Raw genomic sequence first — 26,171 nt, 5'->3', positions numbered from 1 at the left:
GAAGGTTTAAAAATATTTTATTCTACATTTGGAGTGTACCTTAATGTTCATTCTAATACAAAATAAAAATAAATAATAGTTAAATGTACTATTTCTGTAACATCCAAATGAGCATTCACTTCAGAGTATATTTGTAATGCGAGTTACCATGGAATGACCCACCTGTAACGCAGGTGTCCTAAGGCGAGCTCAGGGAGGACACAAACCTCTCGTGGAGCAGAAGGGCAAAACTAGCAAAATGGCAATAATGCAATATTTGCCACCAATGCAATACTCTTAATAGTAAGCAAGTATTCTACAATGCACACAAATAAAGAGTCTCAGATTAATGTACATTCATAATTTATTTGGTTGCTTATAAATTAAAACAACAAGTGGAGATGCTGCTGTTTCTGAAATTGTTCCTCCAATCATTAAAATAGTCACAGTAACAATGAAAAGAGCCATCGTAAAAGATTTGCTTCTCTGCGATTACAGAACCTGAGAAAAGTCTTACTTAGAATGATCATTACCCTATACAGAGGCATTACCTGCATATTTGTTTTACTAAGTGCAGCTTTAAATGGCAGTATTCATTCTGTGTTAGCAGGCTCAACTTACTAATTGTTCTTTACAAAAAAAATGAAATTCATTTTAGATTCCGCACTAAACTATTCCCCTACCTTCAAATTCAACATTCTTTATACTAAAATGACTTTGTTGAAAACATAGCAGAGGTTATGACTTATGTACGCTTTGGTGAACGTTATTATACCTCTCACGTATCATGAGATCTGCAATAAAATTCACTCCTAACCCGAAAGCCAGCCAAGACTCACATGAAACTGAATGTGAATTACAGGGAAAGGTAATAGATCTTTAGAAACACAGATCTTTACAATATTTCATATATTTTAATAAATACAATTAGCCAATTGGTCCTATTAACAATGGTTACTCCGCATTCATATAAATGTTTTATAATAAAACCCTTTAAATACTTACTAAAGCATATTTTATGGCCTCTCTATGGAACATATAACAGGCAGTGGGACAGGACATCTTGTGGTGTGGTAAATGTGTACTTTTCCATATACTGCAGTATTATCAGATGCATAAGGACAAGAGTAATTACTAATTATATATAAATATATAAAGGTATAGGGCTGCCGCTCTTGCAGTAGAAGCACGGACTTGTGATTATATAGCTTCTCTATGAATAATTATCATCAAAAAGGGATTCAAACTAAAATGTAACTTAATGGACTGCAAACATTTAAACCGATACCCAAATTCTTACTAGACTCATTTGTGTCACGTTCTAGTCTCAAAAAGGATCTTTTCATTAGAAACCACATTTATTTAGAGATTTTACAAACATTGCACTCGCTGAAATAAAATGCATTAAGTAGATCCCATTTTGGAATATCCCTCGATTACTCAAGTATAGATTTACAAAACTAGCTATAAATTACATTTTTATTTAGTAACAGGATGTGATTAACGCTCTTCATTAAGTTAACCCTTATATCATTCTGGATATATAAAACTGATTTTACAATCAGGCAGACTTGGTAATAAGATTGATTTGTGCCTGTGTGTCATCCACGTTAAGCAGTTTACTGGTAACTCACTGTGTTCCAGGCAGTTACACCATCCGATGCCTAAGCAGCCTTTCTGCAAATCTAGCACCAAATATTAAAGCTGTTGACTGTTGCTGCTAAACCACAAATACCACAATACTCTGCAATCATGAGGTATGGTGAGATTTGTAGACTAAACAGCTTGTACTGTGCCACAAGTTATCCAAGATAGATCTACTGTATAAAAATCACCTGAATCTCTTTCAATAAGCAGCAGGAATGGAAGTGAATAAATGTGCTTGATAAATCTCCGTCACCCACAGCATAAGGCAGGTCCGGTTGACTGGTGATACACTATACATATAAACCATTTTTGGAAATGCTGGAACTGGGCGCTTTAAAATGCCCCGGTCACCGAGAGACAGTAGACACAGATGGTCTTTGGGCTCATTGAATATTTAGTTACAAGTGAACTTGCCAAAGATATCGGTTTGGCCCACAAACTTTAATCCTAACCTATTCCCAACAATACTTGCCCTTCTGCAACACAGTGATGTGAAATCCAGGCATGCGAACACTGTCCACGTAACATGTCCGTTTCGTAAAGGCAAAACAAGTGATGTTGCCACTGGAACTCAGTGGTAATTCTGCTTGTAATCCGTGTGTCTGTGATGGGGATGATGGAAGGTCCCATGTTGTGCTAGCACAAGTTGCAGGTGGTCTGCTTGGCATTGCGACTCTGCCCCTGAATTCAAATATTACAGGCATATTTAGTGTAAGCTTAAATGGCAGATTTCGGTTCTTAACCCTTTGAGTGCCAACATCCGTGAGATATGTGCCGCTAAAAATGCCAGCGTCGCTCACACTTGTTATATAAATTCAAATAAAAAAGTTGTGCAAACAAATATTATATGACCTATATAAGGTAAACAGTACAGGTCATTATGATGAAGACAAATGTTTGCTTGGCAATTTTTTACAAATTTACTTGGCACTCAAAGCGTTAAACATTTTGAATAAAAACAAAGCACATTAGTGAATCAATGTACAGCATACAAGGTACAAGTCGGCCATATTTCTAAGTAGAAATAAATGAACAGAAAAATGTAAACAATATTATTTTTATTTGACACTTACCTGCGTGCACAATGCTGCGCAATGAAAATCCTAAGCGTGTCGGTCAGAGCACTAAAGAAAAAATAGGTACCTTGTATATTGTATTAGTTCATCCACTAGCGACTGAGCGACTAGAACTATGTTATGTTAAATGGAAGCAAGTCAGCTTCAGATATTAACATATGTAACATAAATGAAAAATAGGAAGCACAGGTTAGCAATATGTACATTAATTGGAACATGAAACGTGTGATAGCAATATAGGTTTTAGTCCAATTATATAACAGAGACAGATCCATGCTCCGCATTTAGGCTCTAGTTCAGAACTCATCGCAAAGCTGCTTTTTTAGCAAATGGTCAAAAGCGTGCTGCACTGCAGGTGGGGCCAATGTAACATGTGCAGAGAGATAAAAAAGTGTGAGATTTGGGGGAGTTATTTTGTTTCTGTGCAGGGTAAATACTGGCTGCTTATTCTTACACTGCAATTTCGATTTCAGTTTGAACACACCCCATCCAAATCTAATGTGGCTAGATCGCTCAGCTATGTGTGCTGAGCGATCTGTCAGGGCCAGTGTTCTCTTGTGAGAACACTGGCCATGACCGGTGATCTATTTAGATTTATCCAGCATCCTGGATATTGATCCCCGAGCGATAGCAATGTGCGGGACTGCGCATCACTATCACTATTGCCAATACACACGAAGCGATGAACGGGGGGTCATTCCATCAAAATGTCCTTTTCTCCCACATCCAGCAGGGGACACTGCCTTATACCATGGGGATTGGGATGTGGTCTGGAGGAGCCGGCACTTTAAGAAATTTTGACCTGCTGGATACTTCCCCTCCCATTCCCCTCCAGACTTCAGTCTGGAGGAGGAGGAGTTGGATCCCCGGGTATTGGTCTCTATGAGACTGAAGTTTTTTTTTTTTTACAATTGTTTTCCAACTGCACTAGTCTCTGGAGGGAGCCAGGTCGTCACTGCATGCAGTGTACCTCCTGGGCTCAGCCTCTGGGGGTTGCTCCCGGGGGCCCGCCGCAGCTGCTTGCATTACGGGCCCAGGGCCACCACACACCTCCAGAGGCAGGATGGGCGCTTGGCATCGTGTGGTCCCGGTCAGCGTTGCAAACTGACTGTGGTGGAGACAGTGTATAGCCGGGGAGTCGCGCTGAGCGCTCTCCCTGGCATTTTGTGGCAGGTCCTGCTGGCGGGTGTCCCCAGAGTAGTGCCTGGCTTACCTGGGGGGGTTGAATCCTCTAGTACAAAAAGGGAGAAGTCTCACAAAAGGTAAAGTCCTGAAATACTGATGGTCATCCACAGGACTCCTGTTTTGAAGAATTATATGCAGCTTTAAGGCTTGCAGCACCTCCGGTGAAATTCCCTTTGTTGTAAAGGGTTGAATCCTCTGCCCGGTGCTGATGGCGGCTCCCAGTGCTGGCGGCGTGGCTGTGACAAGCTGCGATGCACCGGAAGGGGTCAGGGCTGAAGTCCGGTGGCCGGAAGTGAAGGACAGTTCCCGGAGTGGGATCTGTCTTCCAGCAGGCGTCCTGTACAATACAGGGCGCCATTCTAACCCACAAGCGCTTGTTCTGTGGTGGCTGCAGCTCCAGGCGTTCCAGGGTCCCTGCGCAGGCCAAAGCGGGGTTTCTCCTCCCAGCATCCAAGGTGTGGTGATCTGGGGAGGAAGCTGGTAGTGGGAGGAATTAAAGGATGCATTCCCCTTGTTTCCAATCCAGACCCAGGTCTGTGTGTATAGTATTTTTCCTATCACCTTGGGGGTCACTTTTATATGCGAGACAGCATGGCTGAGAGAAGTACCTCTAAGGCAGCACTGAAACTGTATGTTAAAGGCGTTGCTGTATGTGAAGCTTGTTACGGTGGGGTTCAGCCTTCACCTGCGGGCTCGCACCAGCAGACTTCTGAGTCACTTACGGCGGTGCTTGCTAGTTTAGCTGCAGAGCTGGCAGCTTCCCGTAAAGAAAGGGAAGTGCTTCACGCTCAGATTGAGAGCCTAACCTCTGCTGAACCTCCGTTGGCCACGTCTCTTTTGAGGTCGGTAGACTGTTTAACAAAGTCCCTTCCTGCTTCCCCCCAGTCTAACCCTTCATCACCCAGGAGAAGGGGTCCGGCTGTTTTGGTGCAGTTGGATGAGGCCGAGGAATATTTTTTGGCAGAGGAGGGAGAGTTTATGGTTGAGTAGATGGTTGAAACCCCTGTAGAGGAGTACACAGAGGAAGACTCCCAGGGCATTGACACCCTAATTAGGACGGTCAAACAGACGCTGGATATGTCGGATCCGGAGGTTCTGGTACCTGTATCTATTTTTGGGAAAGCTCCTAAACAGCAGGTGTGTTTTCCAGATTCTCCAGTACGGAATAAGATGTTATTGGAGACTTGGCAGTCACCGGATAAGAGATTTCAGGTGTCAAGTTTCAAAATTTCTCAGGAGTCAAGAAACAAGTGGGAGTCTCCTCCTCCGGGTAACACTTCAGTGTCTAGATTATCTAAGCACACCTATTCTGACCGCAGGTTGGAAGCCACTCGTAAATCGGTATATTCTGCCTCTGGGTTTTTGTTACGGCCTGCTTTAGCAGGGGCCTGGGTCAGCAAGGCCGTGGAAAAAATGGGTGGCTTAGCTGGTTTTTGGCCTAAAGAGTAATAGGCCAAGGGCAGAGTTGTTGCCTTTGGCCGAGTATATTCAAGATGCGGCTGGGCATCTGGTGGAGGCTGCCACAGATACGGCCGCATTAGGGGCCCGCATTTTGGCATCAGCGGTTTTGGCCAGACGTTCACTATGGCTTCGTTCCTGGCAGGCAGAGGCTGAAATTAAGAAAGCGTGGAATCCCTTCCATTCAATGGAGATATGTTGTTTGGCCCTGGAGCTGTATAGACTAATCTCTCAGGCTACTGGGGGGAAATAGACTTTCCTGCCAGCCTTGGCGCCGGTATCAAAAAGGCCTTATGGAGGGCCGTCCTTTCGAGGAAGGCGTAGCAGAGGTGCAGCCACGCCAGTGCCCGCAGCTTCTACATCTCGCCGCCAGGAACAGAAGCCCCCTGAGAAACCTGTGGCATGACAGGCTCCCAGACCACTTGGGGAGTTCCCAGGTGGGCGCAAGGCTGTTGGCTTTTGCAGAGGCATGGCAACAAATTTGCACAGATTCATGGGCCCAGAAAGTGGTATCAAGGGGATACCAGCTGGAGTTCACCGCTTTTCCTCCTAGAATTTTTTTTCCCCACAGGGCTCCCGTTGGTTGGAGTCAAAGAGGGAAGCTCTGTGGGCATCAATTCAAAAACTGTTGCAATCGGGAGTAATTGTAACAGTGCCCGTGGAGCAAAGAGGGCAAGGTTTTCATTCAAATCTTTTTTTAGTGCCCAAGCCAAATGGCACATTTCGTCCAATCCTCAATCTGAAGGGTTTAAATCACTTTATTGTTTACCACAGGTTCAAAATGGAATCGGTACGTTCAGTGGTGGTAAGTCTGGAGCCAGGGGAGTTTCCCATGTCTCTCAACACAGTTCAACAACGGGTGTATCTTCCTTTGGACAAGGTTTTGTCCCTTCAGGCCTTGGTAAGGCAGGTTTTAGGTGAAAGACACCTGACAATTCACCTATGTATAAGATTATTAGGGAAGATGGTGGCCACTTTCGAGGCTCTTCAGTATGGGATGTTCCGGTCCAAGACGTTTCAGTTGGACATTCTTTCCGAATGGTCCGGGTCTCACCTTCAAAATGCGCAAGTGCATAAAACTGAAGCCAAATACAAGACTGTCTCTGCTGTGGTGGCTTTGCACGGATCATCTGTTGAAAGGTCGTCGATTTGGTCTTTTGGACTGGACGTTAGTGACAACCGATGCCAGCCCTCTAGGCTGGAGTGCAGTAACCCGGGGTCAGTCATTTCAGGGTCGATGGTCTCGAGAAGAGTCCTGCCTCCATATCAATCTGCTCGAATTAAGGGCTGTCCGGTTGGTATTGGTACATGCTTCGCATCTGTTTCGGGAGAGAGCAATCCAGATCCAATCAGACAACGACACGGCGGTGGCATATCTAAAAGAGACAAGGAGGCACGAGAAGTTGGGCAGAGCGCAATGCGCTGAGCCTTTCAGCAGTGTTCCTGCCCGGACAATTGGGAGGCAGACTACTTGAGTTGCCAGGACCTCCACCCAGGAGAGTGGGCGCTGAATCCGGAGGTGTTCCATCAGTTAACGCTCAGGTGGGGCATGCCTCAGGTGGATCTGATGACATCCAGAAGGAACAACAAGCTGCCCCTATATTTTGCCCGGTCGAGAGATCCGGCGGCAATGGCAACGGACGTTTTTTCCGTTCAGTGGTGGTTCAGTCTGGCATATGCTTTTCTGCCATTCCCTCTCCTGCCTCAGCTCCTCAAGCTAATCAAAAGAGAATCCGCCTCAGTGATTCTAATTGCTCCAGATTGGCCTCGGAGGTCATGGTACATGGATTTCCATCTGCTGTTGGTGGACGACCTGTGGAGGCTTCTGCTGCGAGATCTGCTTCTTCAGGGACCGTGCATTTTGCCTCGTCTTCGTTTAACGGCGTGGCTGTTGAAGTCGAGTTATTATAGAGACAAAGTATTCCATTGGCTGCAAATCCAACTATGGTGAAGGCAAGGAAGGAAGTCACCTCAGCACATTACCACCGAATCTGGAAAGCGTATATAATATGGTGCGAGAGGCGTCAGTTTCCAAAGGCTGTTTTTTCTTTGCAGTCTGGGTTTGCAGCAGGTCTAAGTTTAAGTTCGTTAAAGGTCCAAGTTTCGACTTTATCAGTTTTTTTTCATAGACGTTTAGCTCTAATTCCAGAAGTTCAGACTTTTTTGAAGGGGGTGCTTTGTTTACGGCCACCCTTTACAGCTCCTACGGAACCATGGGATCTCTCTTTAGTTTTAGATTTTTTACAATCAGACCGATTTGAGCCATTGGAGACGGTGGATTTACGCTACTTGACTTGAAAACGCCTATGTTATTAGCCTTGGCCTTGACTCGTAGAGTCTCGGACCTCAGTGCTTTTTTGTTTTTTCTCAGACAGAGCGTAATTGCGTATAGTAGTACTGAGATTATCAGGAAATCTGACTCTTTGTACTTTATGAAGCAGGTAAAAAGGGTTCCCAAGCGTCAGAGGCGACATTAGCTCGCTGGATTTGCCGGACTATACAAGAAGCGTATCGTTTTTTTCCTGCCCTATTCCAGCGGTGGTGTCAGCCCATTCCACTTGTTCAGTGGGGGCTTCTTGGGCAGCCGCTAGACGGGTGTCCCTGTCCCAGGTGTATCGGGCGGCCACTTGGTCGGGGGTTAATACTTTCATCAAATTTTATAAATTTGATACCTTTGCTAGGCCTGAGGCTAATTTTGGCCAGGCCATTTTGCAGGGAGTTTATCGCTTACCCACTCGTGGGGGTAGCTTTTGTACATCCCCGTGGTATAAGGCAGTGTCCCCTGCTGGATGTGGGAGAAAATAGGAATTTGGTACTCACCGATAATTCCGTTTCTCCTAATCCGCAGGGGACACTGCGCACCCTCCCAGTGCTTTCTTTTTCTGGTATGATTACAGTAGTTGCCGGTGTGTATGAATTGTAAACATGTGGTTTTCACTGGTGGTGGTCTTTTTTGTTCCTTTTTCTATATGGCTGTCTGGTTATTCCTTCTCAGAGGTTCCCGGGTCTCCTTTCCTCTCGGAAACTGTTTTTTCCTAAAGACTGGAGTCTAGATGAAAATGGGAGGGGAAGTAGCCAGCAGGTCAAAATTTCTTAAAGTACCGGCTCCTCCAGACCACATCCCAATCCCCATGGAATAAGGCAGTGTCCCCTGCAGATTAGGAGAAAAAGAATTACCGGTGAGTACTAAATTCCTATTTTCATGTAACGTTTGTTACCAGTTTTCATGGCAAGCTTTGAATCAAAATGAAAGCATATCATGTACCACACAAACAAAAATTTACTTTGCACAAAATAATCACATGCTCAAAAAATTTATTTCACATGATCTGAAATCGCCTGTGTGTAGGCCCAATCCTCTCTCGGCACAAGGTACATTGGCCCACCTGCAGTGCACCCTGTTTTGTCCATTTGCTAAAACGGCAGCTTTGTGATCAGTTCTGAATTAGGCCCTTAGTGAGATCTGTGTTCCACAGTTTCATACCCTCAAGGCAAACAGCAAATTGTATTCAGACTTCTGTGTACTCACCGCCTGTTGCCGTCTAAACTCTTCCTCACTAGCAGACAGAGCTTGTGCCAGAGCCAAGTCCTCTTCTTCCTGAGTGCTGGGGACAAAACATTGTAAATAGCAGTGGTAAGACATTATCCTCCATTTGTTATTGAACATATATGTGTGAAGTTGGAAGCTAGATGTTAATTTTAACCCCACATTGAAGGTGCTTGTCACCGTGTACCTCTGCGATTGCTCAACATAGCTGTGCCTTATACTAGTGGGGGATTCTGCTGGCAGGCTTCAGTAACAATGTTGGCGTAGGGATCTGGTGCACAGGTAAAAATTAGATCCAGTATACAGAGGAAAAATACCTGTAGCCATTACAAGAAAAGCCATTTTGCTTTAACCATTTGTTTTTTTCACAACTCACGGATGGATAGTGGATGCTTGGCCATCCATCAGGAGGAATAAGACCCAGAACAAAAAAGCGGAGTCTAACGTGCCAGTGGCATTCTCCAGGTACCTTGGCAAGGAGGTTTGGACTTAGCTACACCTGACAAGTAGGTTGCTGACCTCTTAATTGCATTCCGTCATACAGATTCTGGTATACTCTCAGTAGAGCTTGGCGTATAGCGTGAAATGTACAAGCGTAGTCGACAAGCTAGGTCAGATGCAAACAGACTGTGAATTACCAGGGAGGAGGTAAAAGCAGGTCACAAGGAAATCAGGGACAAACCAGAAATCAACAAATGCAGTACCAAGGGATCAAGCAGAATTACTAGCAATAATCAAAGTCAGAAACAGGTAGCGGATAATACAAGGGTTCAGTATGCTGGAGCTAGGTATGAGCTTATACTGTGGGACTTGGTGACAATCAGAACTCCCCCTTTTGGCATGCCTGACCCTTTGAATCCCACACAGAGTAGTGTGTGTCCCCATGGGAGTCGCAGCTGCCGGTGCAATAAAGCAGCCAGAGGATGGAAGCAGCCAGAGGATGGAGCTAGATGAAGAGACATCAACAATGGGTGGCGAGGATTTCCTACACCCTCCTTTTCACCAGCCGGAACCCCATAACTACTGGACCCAGTAAGTAAGTGGGTGTCAGGTTCGGATGTACTATCTTTACTGCTGCTTTGTACATTTCTTCCATGTTAAAGTTCCAAAAAGCCAACGATGTTACAAAGTAAAGACATTTCCAGCAGAGGACCTTGAAATAAACAAACAGCAGGGGACCCTCATTGTACCTGTGAGTGGTAAATTATGTAACAGGTGAAAATGTTTACATCATCTCTTGAAAAAAATAAATGACAGACTGGAAATTCTTCTCATATTAACTCTGATATTAATGGTCACCATTATTCCTCCAATTACTTGGCATCTGGGCTTAAGTTGTCACGACTGCATCCCATGCAATCATTCCGTCAAGCCGTGTACCCCAGCTGTGAATGAGGAAATCCCTTCTGCACATGTGTTGAAAAGATACCTCCTGTTGTTCTGGCCTATGTTAGTGATGTATTGGTCTAGGAGGGCCGACATCACTGAAGAAATCACGCCTAGAAAGACTTACAAACAGCAGTCTGGGGCACAAGTGACGAAAACTAAAATTGCAAGGAAGACAATGGTCTACTGGTAGAAGGAACGGGCAGTCATAAATAACCACATGTGCTGCTATTCATCTTTGGAGTTTGATAATGTTATTTTGCAATCTGAACCGGTAAGGTAAAGATCATTGTTGGGTGTATTTGTGACATCCCACAGCAGAAAGGTGTAAAAAGCAAAGATTCTGATACAAAGCTGAGCGCTAATAAAATTGACCCATGTATGAATAAACCAATCCACACAGTTACTTTCCACAAAACCGTAAGTCAGTCACTCCTACTATTTAGCAAATAATAACTCAGGAATTGTAGGGGTACTGGAGAGGAGACACCATATGGTCTACACTGGATTGTCAGGGATGGGACTGGTGTTCCCCTATAACTGCCATTCACCTACCTGTGCTGTTGGGTCACATTCTGTGCCGACTCCGCAATTGACATTTCCAGAGCCCTCTGAAGAGCTTCCTCCTCCGACTGAAATAAAACCCAAAAATAAACTACTGCAGAAACAGTGAAGTGGAAATGACTGCCTATTATGGAAAATGGATAAAGGCGATTATGATAAGTTATACTGCAACTTTAAGTGTATGAACATAATAGTACAGCAAAAAGATACCAACCAACTTCATTGTTTTATAATTCAAACTTATTCTCTAGGAACGGTTACATATACAAATCTGTATAAGCTACAAGATCAGAAAGAGTAGGTCAAAACTAAATGCAGTTTTCTCTTCCCGCCAATACGTCTCCCTGATGTTCCAAGGTAAAAGTGTCAGCTATCGGTTTTCAACATAAGCTGAGCCATGAGATTATACCCCTATACAAGCTCACGCACCGCTCCATGGGCTCTCCTGACAAACATGGTGGGGGTTTATGGGTAGATTTCCTCCGTACTGCTGACAATAGCACTGCTATGGTATTGCAAGCTGGGGGTGCACATTTAGCTGCGTGACCAGTCTCCGGGATGGGATTACTTATATTGCCACATTACACTTTAACTCCGCATGGATTTCAGCCACAGGGGGTATACAAAATGGCTTTCCCATAAAAAGACTAAACGCAGTATTCAATGCTCCCAGCTTGCAGCAAATGAATATATATTTAACAAATTTTTTTTATACATTCGCCAGCAGGGGGCGGGGAGCCGCTCATTAGATATTCACTTCACACTGGTCCTGCCCATTACATATGCACGAGTGGGACCAGTGCAGCGGCTTCCTCCACAGCGCCCCTGCCAGCTCTCCGGGGGGGGGGGCAGCTTCTGCCCGTGTCCCCGGGAGCCCCCCCCCCCCACATTCTGGCACAGGCAGGGAGGCTTCCATCTCCCTGCCTGCCACCATCCCCCGGCTCCCAGCGGCAGTTAAAAATCGCCATCAGGGACAACGAGCCCCTGCAGCGTTGATAGTTGAATAGGGTGAGAGCGAACGCTCCAGCCCTCTGGAACCCTGAGAATGTGCAGTGAATTCTTAACAGGATTCCCTAGACATAGCGTAACTTATCATTGAATACTGCACTATGGAGTACATTTATTAAGAGGGGAGTTGTACTGAAAATGGGATTTTGTCCATAGCAACCAATCAGATTCTATCTATTCTCTTCTAGAAGGTGCTGAAATAGAATCTGATTGGTTGCTATGGGCAACATCCCATCTTCAATAGAACTCCCATGTTTGTAATTGTACCACTATGTTAAGAGACTTTCTAATATATGCAGCATAAAAAGCATAAAGGGGAGGGGGGGGGGGGGGAGTGTGTAACAACACTAATGGCCATTAGGAGCACTGCATGTCACACACACTTCTGGTCATGTGAGAGGTCCTCGGACAGCTCGAATACACAAAACTGTTAGAAACAGACAATGACATATAATTTTATTTTTAGGTCAAATCTTAAGGGAAAATCTTAAGGGATATTTGTGGTCATAAATCGCTCCTCTATTGGATGGTCTTATTGATAGCACATTATAAAAAGAACAAGGAGACTTACTAATCCATTCTGCAAAGCAGCTGCCGCAGGAGGCTGCTCAATGGGGACACTTGCTCTGAAAGAGACACACCACAGTAACATATAACAGTATAGTAGCATAGATTGCCTATTACATCCTAGGTCATTGTTAGTAATGAATAGGCTTACCACACCATCCCTTTAAACTGGGACACTCATGAATGACAAGTTCTGTGCTTAGCAGACTAAAAGCCTGCATGTCACCTGGTTTTAGTCACTCATACGCCTTTCACATCACAAAGCCTGGTCGGACCTGTGATCGTGATCAAGGGTCCAACCCAGCTCCAAACCGGGTCCGGCGCTTTCACATTAAATCTGGGTAGCCCCTTATGAGTGACCCAGTTTAAAGAGATAGTATGGTAAGCATAGTAATGAATGTTCTAGCTGCACTGTAGAATCATAGAAGTACTGGGCAGAGGAATCTGTATTTGCATTACGTACCCTGTGGTATAGGAGCTAATCCCCCCCATCATTGTCAGATACAGTTACAAGGTAGAAATCATAGGCTGCAATGAACATATAGTAAGAAGCTATTTGGGTGCATGCAGCATTTTATTGTTATTCAAGTGCACCAACATCAAAGCCTCCTGTTTTACAAGCATCTCTCTCATATGTAGCATAGCTTCTGTTACAGGCACTGCCAGGGAAGAGTGGCTTCTCAACCAATAGGATTTACAAATGGAGATCCTTGCGGTTATATGGGATTTGGTATGATATGTTGCATGGTGAATGCCAACAGTCAATATCGACATTGATATTTTGTCTTAAAACAAATCCTTAATACAGCTTAACCCTATAATTACTAATGAGAACAATGTAACTGTTGATGTTCACAATGTCAATACTTTGAAAGTGGATATCCGGACTGGAATCCATTGTATTAGTAATAGAAACAACAGTTTTTCTAGACTGTAAAGTTCTCACAAGTAGTGGCCCTCTGACCTTATAGCTAACCTATTATGCCCTATGTGTACCGGTTTACACACTAACTGTTTGACCATTACATGTTTTGTACTGTTTAGTTATATCTGCTCTGGGATCTTATAAACCCCTATATTCTCACAAGACCCTGTCTGGAACTGCAGAACTGTTGATGCCTTATATATAACCTTTGTAGGTAAAAATTAGCAAAATATAGTTTTTTTAAAGCAGCTCTACATTAATGTTCAAACATTTCTACCACAATTTGTAAGCAGTCACATCAGATTTAAAGGGTCATGAAGCCAAAGTTAAAACATGCGGTACTATATGTAACAAATGAGGTTTCCCCATACCTGTTCCGCTGGGGTTGGGCTGTTGGTTTGGCTGCTATGTAGCTGGAGGAGGCAGGGGCTTTGGAAGAGGAGGCCTGAGATCTGAACAATGCAGCGTGTCTGAAAAATATCAGGTAACATACCACAATGAAGAAACAATTCATTCAGAGACCAGATACACAGCATAGGAAGAAGTATTGGTAATGCAAGATAAAAGCATGACTTATATGTTCCATTTATACTTCCATATTTACATGGCTAAAAATAGTAAGTGAGCATCTACTGTCTTATTTGTTCTTATGTAAGTAACTATATAATTACTAAAACTAGAAATAATACACATCAGTGCGGCTCAGGGTCCCAGGGTTATGACAATCGATACTCAATCAGAGTATTTACAGTGCTATACAGGCATATAGTGAAGCACAGTAATCACAAGGCTTAAACCAACCAAGCATTGGGCCATTATTGTCACTAGATCCACCTGTAGCCTACAGGAGCATTAGGCCATTATCGTCACGAGATCAACCTGTAGCCACCAGAAGAATTAGGCCATTGTCGTCACCAGATCAACCTGTAGCCACCAGAAGCACTAGGCCATTATCGTCACAAGATCAACCTGTAGCCACCAGGAGCACTAGGCCATTATCGTCACAAGATCAATCTGTAGCCACCAGGAGCACTAGGCCATTATCGTCACCAGATCAACTAGGCCATTATCGTCACGAGATCAACCTGTAGCCACCAGGAGCACTAGGCCATTATCGTCACAAGATCAATCTGTAGCCACCAGGAGCACTAGGCCATTATCGTCACAAGATCAACTAGGCCATTATCGTCACGAGATCAACCTGTAGCCACCAGGAGCACTAGGCCATTATCGTCACAAGATCAATCTGTAGCCACCAGAAGCACTAGGCCATTATCGTCGCTAGATCAACCTGTAGTCACCAGGAGCACTAGGCCATTATCGTTACTAGATCAATCTGTAGCCACCAGGAGCATTAGGCCATTATCGTAACTGGATCAACCTGTAGCCACCAGAAGCACTAGGCCATTATCGTCACTGGATCAACCTGTAGCCACCAGGAGCACTAGGCCATTATCATCAATGGATCAACCTGTAGCCACCAGGAGCACTAGGCCATTATCGTCAATGGATCAACCTGTAGCCACCAGGAGCACTAGGCCATTATTGTCACTGGATCAACCTGTAGCCACCAGGAGCACTAGGCCATTATCGTCAATGGATCAACCTGTAGCCACCAGGAGCACTAGGCCATTATTGTCACTAGATCAACCTGTAGCCATCAGGAGCATTATTCTATTATTGTCACTAGATCAACCTGTAGCCACTAGGAACATTAAGCCATTATTGTCACTCGATCAACCTGTAGCCACCAGGAGCACTAGGCCATTATCGTCACTAGATTAACTTGTAGTTAAAAAGAATGTTCAGAGAAAAAGCCAACTTCATAAAATACAAAAAGAATAAAAAAAACAAGCGTCATAATCCAATTAAGTTCATACAGTATGTCCAAACTGGAGGGTCCCCGTCCCCCCAGAATCATTTATCCAATTAAGTCTCCTGTATCCTTTTTATTTCTGTGTTAGTGGATTTGACAAGGAAAAGCGAAATATACAAACAGAAATAGAGAAGTAGTGAGATTACAGCAACCTACCGTCACAAGTGACAACAGTACAGAGCATTTCAGCTTCACCAATGCTTGCAACTACTAGTGGACACACTTGAATAGAGGGACTGTGTAGGTATATATTATATATCTAAGCATCAGCATTTAACAGTATTGATGAAAAAAGCTAAACACATTCATATATAAAGAAAAAGTTCATACATTCAACTAGTTTTTGTTTTTCAACTAATCATGGCTGAACAGTCACAGCAAATACTCTGGAATGTTTTTCGCAGCTATAAGAATACTTTAGTATGGCTCCATGTAACAGCTTGTTCAGTATAATACTGACTAGACTCTCACCCTGCCCTGGAGATGGGGGCACTTTTGCCTTGGCATTCATGATCGAGAGGGTGCCTGTGTTTGAGGCAGAAGTTTCCATGGCAGTCATCACATATCACCTTCATGAGCTCTTTCTGCCGACAGCCCGCTTTCCCACACTTGTTAGTGAATATCTTAATATTAAACATAAAGACCCATTAGCATGAAGACAGCAATTGGTGGGGACTCATGGCTGAGGCCTATGGAATATTCACCTTGCGCTTCTGCTGGGCTGGATCAGACTTACAGTCGCTGTCAATGTGTTCTCCAACTACGACATCAGGAGTCTGTCCCCTTTTAACTGGGATTGGGATGTTGCAAAGAGGACAAACTGGAACCTGCACATCCTGATAGACAGAGGGCACTTTAGTATGAGAGTAAAGGTTACCTGCACTGTATGGAAGGTCTGTGCATCACCTGAGCTGGTTATTACCTTCATGTAAGCTGAGCTGCACCCATGGAGCACGTACGTAATGTGGTCTTTACAGAAGATTTTCTCACATGCGTCACATTTTAGAGGTAGGAAGTCTGTGGGGAGGAGAGTGGAACCCGAGCATTATTTAACCCAGCACCCATCAGCCCCAAATTACCAGCACCCAATGAGCAGACCAGAATTTTTTTCCTTTTAAAAACTATTTGCTTTTGGGATTATTGCTTTGCTTCTGGGCTTAATGGTAGACAATGTCTAGGTCGACAGCGTCAGAAGGCCGACACACACAAAAGGTCGTTATTAGTATGGTTGACACAAGTTTTTCACATTTTTTTGTGTCTATGTTGGCATATGTTGACATGGACACCATATAATGCCCCTTTCAGACCGCACAAATTAAACGGTATATTGCCGTTTCTTTACCGTTTCAAAACGGTAATATGTGCGGTCTGAAAGGTCCAGAGTTAATTTACTGTTTTAAAATAACCGGTATTATAAAACGGTAAAAAAGCAGGGTCCTACATGTTTCAGACCCGTTTAAGAGATGCGGTGTGAAAGGGGTTTTACCTGACAGACCCGTTTTTAGAAACGTTTCAAAATACCTGGTCAAAGCCAGTTTTGCGGTCTGAAAGCAGCATAAGTGTACCGCATCCCCTCACATGGTGAGCGAGGCATGGTGGCTAGCTGTGCTCAGCACACTATTGTATTTCCCCTCCATGTCCACCCTGATGTTAAAGAATGAACAAGTCTGTTAAAACGAAAAGAAAATTGTGTCAACCTTTTCATGTGTTGACCATGTTCATGTTGCTCTTTCGTTTGTGTCAACCTTTGGTCAATGGCGACCATTCTTAGGTGTAGACCAACTCACTGTAATACCATCAGTATTGGAGCTAGTGATTGTTGGCGTAGACATTGTGAATTGGATACTGATTGCTTTCTACGTTATACTTACCAAGTTGTTTGCACGTGGATTCTGAACAATGCTTCCCAAGGTCTGGAAACTCCATTATCCCACCTTCCAGGGGATGAGGGAATGATTGCCTGAAAGTAACAGGATACAGACAGACACAATATTCAAATCTCAATAACATCCATTTCTATGGCAACTAGGCAAATTCCAAATCGTTCCTTTATTTGCAGCCTTTAAAACATACATGACTGCTTTTCAATAAATATATTATTGTTTCAGCCTTGTCATGTCATTAATAAAAAAAATGTAATTTAAAAAAAAAAAGGTCAACAATTCATTTTGAGTGCATTCTCCCGCCAAATTCAGTATGGAAAATGAGGCAAGATCATCCTCCTTCCTGAAACTTTTCCTGTGCATTTCAGATCACCTACAATTTCATTAAGAAACCAAAATGCCCAATAAAGATGATGTTTTGCATTATTTTAAAGAACGCAAATTTGTCAGGAAGAACAAAGATGGAAACAAGCGGCTCATCTATAATTAAGTGCTGACATATCTACATTCATAATGAAATCTCCTGACACTGGTTTCAGCCAGCATATTCATCTTCTCACACAATTACTGGGATTTACTGATTTGTGAACAACACTGTCCGTTTACTTGTATGGGTAACAAATAAAAAATGCAACGTTCTTGCACATTTTATGAGTAAAAGGTTACAGTCAACATGGACATAGTGCAAACAACCTCATCCGATTCAGTGGGGACTGAACTGGATTAGGTAATATCATAAACAAATGGCATTCCAAACAGTAGATAGGTGAGTGAATGAAGATGATGAATGATTTCTATGCAGCATTTCGTGTTACCGCCAACCCTGGACAACAAGATTATAATATCCCCTTAACGAAGTCTCTATAAGATGGAACATGCTGGAAATATCCTGCTTCCCGGACCACCATTAAGGACCAATAAACTTCCTTTGTTTTATTTCTTGTACGCTTGATTCCTGCATTTTGTTTGTGTATGAAAATATTCGGTGCAAAGAATTTGATTATGGGACTTTCTAATGGTTCCTCACTATAATTACAGTTTTTATTTAACTAGTGTGCAGTGTTGAAGCAGTACACACCATGTTTGCCTTTCTTCATTTTATGAACTTTGAAAATCCTTGTGGGTCAGCGGACCGCAGACAACACAAAAAAAGTTATTAGAAATGCCACTTTAATGCTGGGTACACACCAGGACGACAAGGGTCCGATCCCATCAATCTAGATCCTATTCCGACCGATTGGATGTAGATTGTGTGGTGATTGGGCCCTTTTCTGTCCTGGTGCGGACCAATACCAATCCGATGCGCGGTCCCGCAGGTCGGTCGGTCGTTCTTCAGATCCTACCTGCTGCAGGTAGGATCTGAAGAACGACCATACTCCCAGGTGCGGGTCACCATCGGATCGGACCCGCTCACGGTGCACATAGTGAGCGGGTCATGCCCCCCCGCGTCATCGTGAGCGGGCCGGAAGAAACACTGACGACCCGCTCCTGGTGTGCATCGTGAGCGGGTCGTCCTGGTGTGTGCCCCACATAACTCACTATAATCTAGGTGTATGTTTTCATTTACACAAGCAGGCGCTTGGTGACAATCATAATTTATACCTTGTATATATTTTGCAACAATGAACAAACCACATCACTCAGTTTCTTGATGCATGAATATATACTTTACATTAACTATGTCAAAGTTGATCTAATCAAGTCTCCGAGTGCCGCCATTGGCTCTTTATTGGGAAGTATTCGATTATACCCGGTGTGCTCTGGAGCTACGGTCAGTCTGGGAGAGTGCTGATCCAAGGAGGCACTCAAAGACTGTTTTATCAGTCAACAAAAAGTGTTCACTGCTCATCAAGACTTTGGGGACATGCTCCTCCTTCATCAAGATAACAAGTTGTACAAAGTAAAATATAAATTCCCTTACCCTACAGGAACCCCCCACTTGTGATGGCCACAGTCACACCGCCCACAACTTTGGCGAGCCCCCTCCGGGAGGAAGTGATGTCACTGGCTGGGTCGGTGACATCATTACACCTGGATCTATGAAGTGGGTTGGCCAGGGTTGTGGGCAGCGTAGCCGTGTCAATTACAGATAGGGGCATCTTGTAGGGTAATTGCATTTATATTTCACTGTTTGTACGACTTGTTATACTGATGGAGACGTAGGTCGCCAAAATGTTGATAAAAATGTTGTTGTTTAGTTATATTACGGTCTCTGAGTACTGTCTTCTTGGATGTATGCATATTAGGGGTGCATTAAATTCTCGTTTACTAGTGAACCATCAGTGTTTTAATATCAATGTTTCAGGGTCTGATACCCCATCTGCAGGAGACAAGACATGGTAATAGACCCAGCTAAGCAAGTCTCTGAGTGCAGCTTTCTTCTTCTATATGCTGTATTTTAGGTGAGACACCTGAGCAAGCTAAAGGATATTAATTTCACCAGCTGATTGATGGATACATTGGCCCTACTAAAATATATACACATACATACATACGTGCACTTTTAATGTATATAGGTTTGCCTATCCTAGGAACAGACAGTGTTATGCCAGAGACAATTTGCCATTTTAGCAGAATAATCAGCCTTTTCACTTGTGCGGTAAATAATTTTGTATTTTGAATCACGGATGGCTGACAGACAATGTCTAGGTCAATATGGCCAAAAGTTTGACAAGAAGTATGTCGACGTGGCAATGTTTAACACATGAAACGATGGAGTCATTCACATTATTTTTCTATTTTTGGGGGATCTTTCATACTTTACCATCCACGTGGACTCCGAATGGGAACGATGCAGTGCACACAGCAGTAGCGGAGCCAGGCACCTGGCCCAAAACATGGCGAGCAAAGTAGTACACAAATTGGGGGTCCATGTGCTCAGGTGTCAACATTGACACCAACAAAAATGAAAAACACGTCAACCTTCTGCTTGTGTTGACCTTGTGCCTGTCGACCTCTTGGGGTTGGCCTAGACATCGTCTGTGAGCTATAAAACACCCAGGTATTTTGTAAAGTGGGTTATAATTATAAAGGGGTGTACACACGCTTCGATTTTGCCAGGTTTTCAATTCGAATTTGCTTATAGAAGCAAAATCGAATCGAAATCGAATGGTTTTTAAGATGCTTTCAATCTGCATTCGATTCGATGCGCGCTCCCGATTTTCTCTATATAGAAAAGAAAAATAGACAGTGCAGGCAAGGAAATATCCAATTCGATCCAGTAAATCGAATGTGTACACTGTGCCTTGAATGTAAATCGAATAAGATATCAAAATCGATATCGAATGCAAAAGTGCAGATCAAATGTAAAATCGAATGTGAACGCAAAGGCCAAATCGAAAGGGGGTGGAATAGGGTAAATGGAAAGTAAATGGATACGTGTGTACACACCTTTACTCAAGCAAGAGTTTCACCAAATGAAAAAAGTCCAGAAGCACTAAGATCCTTATTCAGGTTCACTTGCAAAGCAAGATCTACATTGCAGTGTAAAAATAAAGCAGCCAGTAATTTCCCTGCACAGAAACCTCACCCAAATCTTAATCTCTCTCTGCACATGTTACATCTGCCCCCCCCCCCCCCCCCCCCCAGTGCACATGGTTATGTCCATTTGAGAAGGAATTTACTTCTGCAGAACCAGAATAAGGGCCTTAATGCTTTCAATAAATTGCCAATGACCACTAAGAAACACATGTACACTAGTAAATCATGTCTAGCCAACCAAGCACATGTGATCTCTTACTTCAGTCACCAGTCTACTGTCTGTCCACTCTTGTACCGTTCTGTAACCCATGGTTTTGTTTTCATCAAAAAGTCAGTTTCATTTAAACTCAACAACGTTAAAAAGATCATCTGCAAAAGTTTGGCGTCAGCAGGGAATGTTCAGCTGGTTTCTGGAATTTGTCCAGCCCTAGGTTATCTGAAGTGTATGGAAACATAATGTTGTCATCTGTTAAATGATGGCTCTCTCTGGTAGACCAGGTGTAAAATGACATCTAGACAGATGTTTCTACTTTACTGCTCCTTTTCCATATCTGTAACTGACAGGTTATTTATGGGGGGACCATAGATAGTCACCTTTTGGAATTGCTTTCAAGTGCTGGAGCCCTTGAGAGGGAACATCCGGCATTTCTCAAATGCACTTAAAAAGAAAAACGCCATTCTGGACGTATCCCAATGTAGTCAATTAGCATACAATGATATAACCCAGAGGTTCCCAACATTTTTTTTGAATAATGACCTAGAATTTCCCCCAAAATGTTGTGCCACCCCTAGGCCAAAATTTTCTTATTGAGTAATTTAGAAAGAAAAAATATTAAATTAAGTAAATTGTGTTTCTATGTCATCCTTAGGTTCAATTATGTGGTGAGGGACAGAATCTGTTTACATTTTGTGATTGGAAGCCACAAGTTCTTGTTTCACCTATTACATTGACCATAAATAATTTGAATTGGTCCTCTACCACTAACCCGTGGCACAAGCACACACTTTGTAAAAAACTAATATAACTCCAACTTACAGTATACTGCTTCACATGGAAATATAGATTTTTCACATTTATGGGGAGATAAAAAATCTGAATGAATAGCTAGATAAATATATTAGATAGATATATTTTTAGGTCCTTTTTTTGCCAGACCAATTACTAGACAGCTGAATATCTGCACTTGACCGAAATATCCCTTTAATTTGGGGGGTGTGGCATAGCTCACAGAAAATGACTAGTAGGACAGCCAATAATTTAACACCAAAAGTTAGAAATCCATTAGTTATTGACAAAAGTTCAAATGCAGGCTTGAATTTAGAAGCCGTGTAACTGATAAGTGTCTCCAATTATACCGCTTTCAGTCTGCACATGCCGGGTCACGGGTCCATCCCAGTAGTGACCCAGCATTTTTGGCCTGAAACCTCTAAGTCCGACTCGGCTTATTGCATCACACTGGGGTGGGGATCAGCGGCGGTGCATCATCGGGAGGCGGGGGACGAGGCAGCGCTTGGAGCTGAGAGCGATGCCTCCTCCATACTGTTAACCTGGCCAAGGTTGCTCGACCTGGGTTACACATTTATACCCCTTTCACACCAAAAAAAAAGGGACATACCTGGGAATTCAGTCCCGGGTTCACACTGCACCTTTACCCGGATCAGAGCTGTGTTCAACCCTTATGACCAGGGTTGAACTCCCAGGTTGCTCGACCCAGGGTGGCGCTTTTACACCGCACCTCCACCCGGGTTGGTGACATGATAACCCGGCAATAACCCTGGTTGAGAGTGTGGTCTGAAAGGTGTATTAATCCCATCAGTGGTGTTTTCTTTTTAGGGAGCGCTCCCCACTGGGCAAATTTTTTTTGCCCCCATTGCTTGTCCCGGGGCTGGGCAGCACACTCCATTAGCTGCTGCCCGGCCCTTCCCCCGGCAACCTGGCTGTGTGCGGCGTGATGTTACCAAGGTCATGCTGCACACAGCCGGGGGAAGGAGGCAAGGCAGGGCTGGGAAGCAGGAGCCGGGCAGCGGCTGAAGCTGAGCACAGCTAATGGAGAGCAAGCAGTGGTCTCTGTCTTCACAGCTCCCTCTCTCCATACCCAACAAGTTTGAAACTTTCTGATGAGTAATACCCCTTTCACACCAGCCACCCGGCAATTACCCAGCATTTTTAAGTGCCGGGTAATTTTGCGGGGTGCAGCCGGACCCCATTCACACCACCCGCAAAATACCGGATTAAAGCTTTTCAACCTGGTAATTTGCCGCAAAATCCATTTTTTTTTTTTGGTGGTGTAAAAGAGTCAACACGGGTGTTAAATCCCGGCACTCCAACCCTGGTCAAGAGCAGGGTTGGAGTGCCGGGATTTAAGACCCGTGTTGACCCTTTCACACCACCAAAAAACCCGGGTTTCCCGGCAAATTACCGGGTTGAAAAGCTTTAACTTGGTAATTTGTCTTGTGGTGTGAATGGGGTATAATATATATATATATATATATATATATATATATATATACGATATGGAGATTCCCGGCACTCGCGGACAGCAATGATACTGGGCAGGAGGGTATACGATATGGAGATTCCCGGCACTCGCGGACAGCGGAGATTCTCGGCACTTCTCTTACACTACTGACGTGCACACTGCTCTGACAGGTGCGCGTCAGACGGAATCTCCTATTTCCATGGTTACCAGCACTCGCACGTTGGAACACGCCCCCCGGTGACCCCGGATCTCCCCGACTCATGGTTGGGGTGACGTCATCTCTTGCTCGCCGGGTGCCGTGCAGGTGATGGTTGCACGAGGTGTCCCCTGCCCCCACACAGCCCTATAAATGTAAGTTATTTTGTTTTCTCCTGTTATGTCTTGATAAAGGGTTTGTACCCGAAACGTTGGCACATAGACCGTCTTGTCTACAGTTTGTTACTGCGTTTGCGTGCCGCCGTGCAGTATGATGGGAATCTCCTGAGTGCCTCCATACCTCGTATAGAGAGATATATATATATATATATATATATATATATATATATATATATATATATAAAAATAATGCATGTGTACAGAAGCTGTTCAATGATTTGTGCAATATAAATAATAAACAACATAGCATATATATTTTATAGCATAATTTCCCAGACGTCTGTATAAATTTTTTATTTAGATCCTCCTCTAAATATAAATAAATATAGCTCTGTGATTTGTGTTATAGAAATAAAATACATTGTAGTATATGAATTTTGCCTTTCCCTATATTCCCTACGTTTCATGCATGTATTTAAATACATGTTCTGACTTCTATACAGGAAATATTACACCAGTCAGTACATACAGAAGCTATACCTAAGTATAGAATGTAATAAATGTAATGCTGGGTGTCAGTCTGGGTTCACCTTCTGTTAGCGTGGCACAGTACACTTACAGCTAGTAGACAGTATAGACCCACCTGGCCCTTACCCTACAGAGCCTTTCCCTATTTCTGACCCCTATACTGCGCTCCCCCCGCACTCTGAGCCCAGAATCTGTACAACCACCCGAAACACAGCGCGGTCATCATGGCTGATTACACCCGACTACTACACCCTCAGCTGCTCCTACACTCACCAGACCTCAGGCTGCAACAAGATAACAGGATATAGCGTCACTTCCTGTCTGTTACCCTAGAGACCTTCAGCACGCTAACAAATCAGCGTCTCCACAGGCTGCAGCTAACTGTCAATCAAGAGAGGGCGGGCGCCCGCCATGTTAGTACACCCAAAGCTGTTTATAGTATACTGACGACTCACGGTGAGTTGTCGTGCAACTTCCATAACTTGCTCGTGTAATTGCCCCTTATTTCCTGTTTACTAAAATGATATAGTATAGGATAGTATAGCGTGTAGCCGCCTTTACTGCAGACATGAACATTGATAGTTTAGAAGTAACAATTGTATCTTGTTTATTTGAGGTAACTGTGTTAAACGGTTTTAAACTGTTTACACAAGGGATACGGTCATTTGGTCTACAACATGATGGTTGACAAGCATTGGCGCGACACCATTAGGTCGACATGGGGAAAGGACGACATGGGTCTAGGGTGACACAAGCATTAGGTCACCATGGTCTAGGTCAACAGTCAAAAGATTGAGATAGGGTTCTTGTTTTTCGAGCGGCATGTGCCGACAGGCGGTATTTCATGCCCTACCATCCACTAGGGCGTGGTGGGAGAATAAAATAGTGTGCCGAGTGTAGTGAGGCACCCTGCCCGATGCATGGCGAGCCATGCGAGGGGATGCGTTGCTACATTTCGGTGTCCATGTCGACACGACATGTGCCAACAGGCGGCATTTCATGCCCTACCATCCAGTACAGCGTGGTGAGAGAATAAAATAGTGTACCTAAAGCATGGCGAGAGTGTGAGGGGACGAAGTGCACTTTAACCTGTGTCCATGTTGACTGTGTTGACATTTGGGTAAAAAAAACAATGAAAAACCCCATGTCGACCTTTTGACTGTCGACCTAATGACCTGTCAACCTTTCCCCATATCTGCCTAATGTTGTCACCCGAATGCTTGTAGTACAACTTGTTGTAGACCAAATGATCCCATTCCGTTACACATTTACCTCCCAACATGACCCTCTCCTGGAGGGACACAACGTTCTGGGGCAGATGTATTAAGCCTTAACATGAGATAAATCCAAGTGTGATAAGGAGAGATAAATGTCCAGCCAATCACCTGCCAACTTCCATGTTACAGGCTATGTTTGAAAAAAAGTCAGTAAGGAGCTGATTGGCTGGACGTTTATCTCTCCTTATCACCCTTGCATTTATCTCTTGTTAAGGCTGAATACATCTGCCCCACTGTTCCTGGACCTCCCTCCTGATGTATGATTGCCATCACCTGTGTTGAACACCTTTCTTAGCACTTAAGCTGCCCATACAAGGTCCGTTTAACAGATCCGTTTGGGACTTAAACAGCACACATCGGATCGCATCCCTTGTGCATGCACTGCGATCCGATATGATGTGTACCTAGTACAAAAAGTATGTGCAGCACATGTACCGTACTATGTGATGCGCGGGAGCGCGCATCGCATAGTACAGAACAGATGCTGGCGAATGGCTCTGTGTATGGGCAGCTTTAGCCTGTTCAAAACAGGGGATGGCAATCAAAAATTAACAGGGAAGTCCAGGAATAGAGCATTCTGCCCCTCATGGAGAGAGTTATGCTGGGAGATATGCATACAGATGTGGTTGGAGTAGCTCCTGCTGCATTACTGAACTGTGTCAAAGTACACAGGGGTAGATGTATGAAGCAGTGATAAGGGAGGAGAAGTGAGCCAGAGGAGAAGTGGCCCATGGCAACCAATCAGCTGCTTTGTATAATTTTATAGTATGAAAATGATAGATGTTACTTCAGTGCTGATTGGTTGCCATGGGCCACTTCTTCTCTGGCTCACCTCTCCTCCCTTATCACTGCTTCATACATCTACCCCTCAGTATTTAATTTTTCAAGGCACCTTCGGCGAGCCACATGACCAATTGGGTTGGGCTAGTCAGATGTCGCAAGTCCGATCTAGAGGCCAGGAAATTTCCATCCCATACACTAGAAATATTT

General features: G+C 43.9%; 2 protein-coding genes across 5 annotated transcripts in view; one reads left to right on the top strand and one right to left on the bottom strand.

Moving 5' to 3' along the window:
• Nucleotides 1–329: 329 nt before the first annotated feature.
• Nucleotides 330–24,304, bottom strand: ZFAND2B (zinc finger AN1-type containing 2B). 4 transcript variants are annotated; one of them, XM_083153792.1, is made up of 11 exons: nucleotides 24,178–24,304; nucleotides 17,090–17,178; nucleotides 16,141–16,235; nucleotides 15,923–16,054; nucleotides 15,690–15,841; nucleotides 13,714–13,812; nucleotides 12,422–12,476; nucleotides 10,834–10,910; nucleotides 8,875–8,950; nucleotides 2,700–2,750; nucleotides 330–2,307 (listed from the first exon to the last, which is right to left on the bottom strand). In XM_083153792.1, exons 2-10 carry the CDS (start codon nucleotides 17,142–17,144, stop codon nucleotides 2,730–2,732), a joined length of 762 nt encoding a protein of 253 aa, XP_083009918.1. In that variant the 5' UTR covers nucleotides 17,145–17,178; nucleotides 24,178–24,304; the 3' UTR covers nucleotides 330–2,307; nucleotides 2,700–2,729. The 4 variants fall into 4 exon arrangements, with proteins under 4 accessions (XP_083009918.1, XP_083009917.1, XP_083009916.1 ...); XM_083153791.1 differs by lacking the exon at nucleotides 2,700–2,750 and adding an exon at nucleotides 20,841–21,017 and having other exon boundaries at nucleotides 24,178–24,197; XM_083153790.1 differs by lacking the exon at nucleotides 2,700–2,750.
• ANKZF1 (ankyrin repeat and zinc finger peptidyl tRNA hydrolase 1) overlaps nucleotides 24,239–26,171 on the top strand; it is a 66,982-nt gene continuing 65,049 nt past the window's right edge. The window contains exon 1 of the mRNA XM_083153788.1: nucleotides 24,239–24,360. The gene's annotated coding sequence lies outside the window, so the exon portion shown is untranslated. The remainder of the gene's footprint in view (nucleotides 24,361–26,171) is intronic.

The sequence above is a fragment of the Crinia signifera genome, chromosome 7, assembly GCF_055691185.1.
Source record: "Crinia signifera chromosome 7, ASM5569118v1, whole genome shotgun sequence".
Lineage (NCBI taxonomy): Eukaryota > Metazoa > Chordata > Amphibia > Anura > Myobatrachidae > Crinia > Crinia signifera.
Note: the sequence above shows the minus strand (reverse complement) of the source record. Positions and strands in the feature narration are given on the sequence as shown.

What these genes read in the sequence shown, in the direction of transcription:
- ZFAND2B (XM_083153790.1), bottom strand. Translation starts at nt 17,144, where the DNA reads ATGGAGTTTCCAGACCTTGGGAAGCATTGTTCAGAATCCACGTGCAAA. An exon ending in CAGCCCAGCAGAAGCGCAAG is followed by an intron (nt 15,842 to 15,922) that starts GTGAATATTCCA and finishes TTTAATATTAAG; the next exon opens with ATATTCACTAACAAGTGTGG. An exon ending in CTGCTTTGCAGAATGGATTA is followed by an intron (nt 10,911 to 12,421) that starts GTAAGTCTCCTT and finishes GTTTTATTTCAG; the next exon opens with TCGGAGGAGGAAGCTCTTCA.